The sequence below is a fragment of the Hemibagrus wyckioides genome, linkage group LG11 (genome assembly GCF_019097595.1).
Source record: "Hemibagrus wyckioides isolate EC202008001 linkage group LG11, SWU_Hwy_1.0, whole genome shotgun sequence".
Classification (NCBI taxonomy): Eukaryota; Metazoa; Chordata; class Actinopteri; order Siluriformes; family Bagridae; genus Hemibagrus; species Hemibagrus wyckioides.
Window position 1 is genome coordinate 28,884,367 of NC_080720.1, and position 6,485 is coordinate 28,890,851.

The 6,485-nt window shown below is 43.7% G+C and overlaps 1 protein-coding gene across 3 annotated transcripts in view; it reads left to right on the forward strand.

The window, feature by feature from the left end:
- Nucleotides 1–6,485, forward strand: part of zeb2b (zinc finger E-box binding homeobox 2b) — a 79,166-nt gene that overhangs the window by 54,764 nt on the left and 17,917 nt on the right. For 2 of the 3 annotated variants that reach the window (XM_058403478.1, XM_058403480.1), the window contains exon 2: nucleotides 6,173–6,436. In XM_058403478.1, the coding sequence (XP_058259461.1) occupies nucleotides 6,173–6,436 (264 nt within the window). The remainder of the gene's footprint in view (nucleotides 1–6,172; nucleotides 6,437–6,485) is intronic. The other variant, XM_058403479.1, reaches the window with a different exon arrangement.

Here is a 6,485-nt window from a genome sequence, read left to right on the forward strand (position 1 = left end):
GCATCATTTCCCGTGTATGTAATTACCGGTAATCCTTTTTTAGTTGGAAATCTTTCCTTCCTCGTGTTATATATTTTGACCTCGCTCGCTTCTTTTGTCCTTGATTAAACTTTTCATTTCATATGTTTAAAGCACTATGTTCATTAACACTCAGCTTTCTCTGATCCGGAGTCAGTGACAGTGAATCGCAATCGCAGCTCGGGCCTGATATCGCAGCTGAGCACTTTTTTTTTGGGGGAGTTGTAAATATTTGATGGGCGACCTGATTCAGACGAGTCAAGCACCATTTCACACTCCCTTTCATGCACGCCGCTGCCAGATCTGCCTGCCTTGCTCACACACTCCACAATGAGAACAGATTTAGGTGGGAAGACATCAACAACCCAGATACAACGAACACCAGGGACCAGGTGTCTCTGCACTCGTCGCTCGATTCAGTCCCCGCATCTTTTCTATTTATACACATTTATGGAATAAACAAGGCCCGATGGAAAAAAAAAAGAAAGAAAGAAAAAGAAAATATGAAGTATCCTGAGCGTTCGCTTCGAAAATGGCTGAAGCATAAAAGAGCTTTTCAGACACGAGAAAATAACAAGTGTGCGTCTTTGTGCGATGAAAGTAGCGGCTTTCCGACAGTTCAGACTGAGAGCTTCTTTTTTTTTCTCTTTAAACCCTGCTAAAGGTTTTGTGTGTATTTGGTTAGTTACAGCAATTACGGCCAGTAAGTGACAGCCAAAAGCACGCGAGAGAGAGAGAGAGAGAGAGAGAGAGAGCGCAGACTGCTTCCCTGTGCAAGACTCCTCTGTCGAACATCTGCTCAGAGATTTGCATATTAATTAACCCATATTAACTCTAATTATTCTGGGAAATTATCAAATAAATTAAATTTTCTAATTTTAACCTTTCCTTTGCTTGACGGATGTCAGCACAGGAGGAAACCCGGAAAAACCTACGCTCACCTGGGCAACCATTTTTACTCCTTCTTTGTTTTTTGTTTTTTTTGCTGTCTTGTTTCTCCTCTTTTTTTCCCGGTGCTGGTCCTGGGGGCAGCCGAGGGAGCTTTTGTATGCCTCGGTCTCTCTCTATATTTTTTTTTTCCTCTGTTTTTTGGCTCCCGTGTCTGGGAGGTGGGGGACGCTGGGCCAGGAGCATGTGTGTGTGAGTGAGTACAGATGGCGAACTCGGGCAGGACGACTAGAAGAGGAGAGTCAGGCCACCGAGCCGAGCAGCCGAGCGCTCGAGCGGCCGAGCAAAAAGCTCCGAGCTTTCTGTGTTTTTTTTCCAGCCTGTTGCTTCGGCCTCAGCAAATAAACGGGACTTTAATTCAATTAGGGTCCGGCTACCGTGGCTGGCTGCCTCATGGTAGAAATGATTGAACATAACAACCCCCTCGCTGACACACACACAGACGCACAAGGGCTCTGAAACACTCCGGAGTTGGTTTGGTTTGCTTTACACTTCAGTGGGTTTTTCACCGTCCATGGGGCAGGCCTCGCTCTTTTGTTCGGTTTTGGCCACTGTCCTTTTTTCCCTCCCTCTCTCTCTCTCTCTCTCTCTCTCTCTCTCTCTCTGTTTCTCTCTCAATCTGTTTTTTATGTCTGTCCTATCATCCTATTATAGAACATTTAATATAATTTTCTGTAAAGGATTTGGCAAGACATTATATATATATATATATATATATATATATATATATATATTAAATTAAAATAAGAAATAGAGCAGAGGGAATATTCATGAGCATCCCCATTCAAAGCTGTAAACTGTTGTGAAAGGAAATGAGGACAGTTTACTCTCATTGCTTACAGAATAGCCGTCATTAACGTCCACCTTAATGCTTTTACACCCCCATTCCCATTGGCACACACACACATTCACACACATACCGTGACCCCCCCTTGAGCCATTCAGGTGATCTGTGTGTATGAGACAGGCAAGAGAGGGCATAGTTATCCTCCAATAGGGTTACCGTCCTCACCTATTACCCCCACTGACACACAGCAGCTGCTCCAGCAAGGCAGAAGATCCAGGAATAGCTCCATCACTTCTCCAGCTCAGGACCTCAGGGGAGCTCTGATCTCCTGCTCTCCCATAACCAGAGGCCGTTGTCTGGGCAGCAGCGCAGGCCTTCCCCTGGATCAGGCTCAGGATCTGGATCTACTCTGAGTGTTTGAAAGAAACCATGCCCCCAGGTTGGATTGTGGTTAAGGAGAGGGTAGGGATGGAGACGCTAACCGCACAGGAGCCTAAAAGAGCATTATTCAGAGCAAGATGTTTGCAGAGGAGCAGTAAAGGTATGCAAGACTAATGATTGACATCCTTCATCTCGCCATAAATGTTCACATGTTGGAACGTCTCGTCTGATCGGGTTTATTGATGCTAACAGGTAAGGAATGGATAATCAGAGCAGAGTTTTTATTATTCATTTCCAGTTAGAGCTCTAGAATTGCTTGATTTAGCTTAATAATGTGTCATTTCCTCAGTTTTCCATTTGTATTTGTAGCTTGACGTACACAAGCGAATAACCGCGTCTTGAATAGAGCGCCGCAATGGCATTCTTTTGAGAGTCAAATACTCTGACAAAAGGACACGATTCCCTCCACTTTCAGCCTTTAAATGATTTTATGATCGCTTGTGCTCCCTGCTAATGGCGCTGAATTGCCCCTAAACCCCCTCACACGTCTGTTCTAAACAGACTAAACAATATTGTTTATTTATTTACTTAAAAAAAATTTCATTTTTCGAGTCGCTTTACCTCAGAGCGCCGCTAGCCGCTGGCGGAGGCACTAGTCATCATAATCAATACCAAATGCACAATACATGTCATTAGCGTCTGCCCTGTGTACCGTCTAACTGACAGGCCAATATGAGTGCCGTGAATAGGTTACGATGGGGAGCGCTAAGCCTAGCATTAACTGAGACTGGGGCAATTAAGGGTGTCATTTTAATTATCTGTAGCATTCGAGTGAGAGATGTTCCTTTTATTTACTCGAGATCAAAAGCAGGAGAGAAAAGCCGCCAGACGTAACAGGTAGCATCAGACGGAGAATGGCAGGCGTAATTGCCTTTGTTGCGGCTGACACTTGGATGAGGCAGAACCAAATAGAGCTTGTCATCTGAGGAGAACTTAGCCGAGAAGTAAACATTATCATTTCTTTGTCTCTCGCTGCTCGCAACACAAAAGATTGATTAGCAGAGAGGTGAGGAACAGAAATAATGGCCGTGGTGACATTAGCAGGTTGGAATTATTGTGTTGAAGTGCACAATGCCAGACGAGGAATGGCTGTCTGTCAGAGATGCCATTTAAACAATACACACTCTCTTGAGTAAAAAATTTTTCCTTCGCTCCTTGTCTGAATTAGCAAAGTTCTGCCCTCCCCCGCCATTATTGTTCATTCTTTTCAAAAACGTCCAACAGTAAGTACTAAGTTGCTGGCAGATTTTAACTTCTGCTCAATATGACGCTCCTTATATTCGCTTTCTCTTTATTTCCGCCCTCTCTCTGGATCTCTCTTTCTCTCTCTCTCTGTCTATCTGTCTCAGTTTTTATGACTCATCGGCTAACAAACATTTAAGATGTGTACCCTGCTCTGCTGCTCATGCTAACAGCTCACACCTCTACGCTAATACTCAACCCGAAACCTTGGGCTTGTTGAGTGCTTTCCCCAAGAACTTAATAGAGACTCTAAAAACCTTATATATCTATATTTAATCTAAAAAATTTACTTTAATTCTGCATTTAATTGGGTCTCACATTACCCTCAATGTCTTTCGGCTTACCTGCGAGTAGCATCGCGAGCGGTTTTAGTACTCTGTTTAGTACTCTGTTTACTCTGTTAAAGGACAGCGATGCGGCAGCACTTTAGTAATTTCGTTTGTTCATCTCATCAGATCTCGTCCTCATTTCCATTTTCTTTTTTTTTTTTTTTAGAATAACTGACAGGAGTCTGACGGGAAAAGTAGTCTTAACGCTGAATAGTGAGATTTCTGTGGATTTCTGTTTTTTTTTTATTCAGCTCATTTCCGTATCTATATTATGGCTATTGTTATGATCATTGAATTGTGAACAACTGACAGAAAGAAGCAGGAACTAAAAGTGAAATCTTTCCCAAAAGTTTGAGATTTTTTAAAATAAGGAATTTGGATATTTTATATTCAAGCAAAAACACAGCAGCAATCAAAGTGTTATTTAAATAAAAAAAAAAGTATTATAATGATATTTGAAGGATTTCATGGTGGAGTTTTCCTTTAATTTGTCCTTCTGAAAAGATCATTCAGAATTTTCTCTTATTTATTTCCCAAAATATTAAGCTCATGCCCAGTTACCCTCTCGTCGATGAGTCATTCTCAGTCTGCCCCGCCCACTGCAACCTGCCCTGCTCTCTGTGTGTGTGTGTGTGTGTGTGTGTGTGTGGAGAAGTAAAAGAAAGAGCTTTTTAAACCTGTCCAGCCTTAGATAATTTCATTCAGCCATCTTCTGCCTCGCAGCTCTTTCACTTCAGCCTGTAGATCAGTATTTGAGAAGGATGGATGGATAAGGGGTGGCGGGCGGATAGGGAGGGGGTGATACGGGGAAATAGGGGGAGTTTGGAGGGGAAGAGGAAGAGGGGGTCTGTGCCCAGGGCTTCCCAGGCCTCCAGTTCCTTTGTGTTGCGCCCTAACCTCGCACAAACCCCACGAGAAAAAAAAAACACGCCGACGCTGAGCAGGGAAAGAGTTAAAACCCTTGTCTGAGTAGGTGGAGGGGTGGGCACGGGGCAAAAAAAAAAGGGGGGTGGGTGGGTAAAAGGAGCACATTATCAATCGCGCCTAAGGTATATCTGGACCACACATCAAGTTTTGAATGTCTCACTTTCCTTTCTCCTGGTCTATTCTTCCTTCAACCCCCCCCTCTCTTCTTTTGTCTTCTTTCTCTTTTTTTTTTCTTCCTTCTACTACCCCCTCTCTATCAGTGAGGGCATTACCCAGTCTGAACTTGCCTAAACCCTTGTGGTCACACCTCTTGAAAAGGTTTTGTTTCCTCCGTCAATTGGTATTCAGCCCAGGTCAGCGGATGCCTCTGGCCTCGGCTCCGTCGCCGTTTTCATTTTAATTTGCACCTGTTGTGCAGTTGTTCGGAAGGCAAGTGCGGGCCGGCGGATTAGCCAAAGATCATGTTATGAACAGATATGCGCGGTGTAATCTTTTCTGTCCACAGGGGAATGGTAAGAAAGCCTGTGCTTTTCACAATCCACCCCCCCCTCAATACCCCCCCCCTCCTTTTTTTGGTTTTCCATGAGAGTCTTTTTTTTTTTTATTCACAAGCCTGGATGATATGTGACGAAAAAGTCAAGTCTGAGAAAAAAAAAGAAAAAAGTTAGCGACATAATTATTTTCCCTTTTTTTCCCTCCTCTGGTTGGCATCAAGCCTTGTGCTTTTCTACAAACTGATTTGCTTTATCGAGCAACTGCAGAGCGCAGGACCAGCTCCGAAAAAACTCTGTTGTTGTTTTTTTTTTTCTCTTTTGTTGGTTCCCATGATGTCATGCTTTCACGCTTGATTGTATTCCAAAGACGAGCCTCGCGCTCCGTCTCGAACCTCTACTAAATATCTACATTGTTTTGTTGTTGATGTATTTTAAACGCAGGTCAGTAGATGAATAAGAAGTTCATCCGTGAGACGTTTTTTCCTTTTTCTTTTTTTTCCCCTAAAGCTTTTAAGATTCAGACATTTGGATATTTTTTTTTTTTCCTGAAAAGAGAGAGAAAGCCCTTAGGGCATGCGTTTGTCACTCACTTGTCACTGACACCACTGACATATCGTATATTTTTTGAGATATTTTCAAAGATTTGTTATTGTAAGGAAAGGCATGGAGGAAAGCGATAAAATGGGAGAAAAGACACCTCCACCTGAAGGGCAAATGTATTCCGTTATGCGCGCTCAGGAATCGGAATTATGCGAGGAATCAATCAGCCAAATGAATTAGTGATGAAACGAAGGGATATTAATGATATATTTACATCTGATACATCTGATGGAATGGGAATGTGAAGCATGTGTGAAAGGTGCAGCTCTCTGGAATCTCAGGCTATTTTGGCACAGCAGAGTAGCAGCTGGTTGCACACACACACACACACACACGTGTCACGTCTGACCTCATAATTGATTAAAAACCCGTCCTTGTTGTTTCAGTGCTAAACTACGAGAACGTAGTGGAGACCGGATCCGAGACGGACGAAGAAGACAAGCTGTTGGTATCCGAAGAGGACGGCTTACTGAACGGCGCCGCCAGTCCAGCCAGCCTGGCCAATCACGAGCCGGCGGCTCCGCTATCCCCGAGACTGGGCCACACCCTCATGACGAAAGTGGACGACGAGGAGGACGAGATGAGGGACAGCGGCGTGGAGCACGTGTGGAACGAGAGCGACATTCTGAGAAGCTCTGTCGATGGTACAGGTACACTTTCATTACTTTGTATCATAAGCCACGCCCCCTTTTTTGTTGG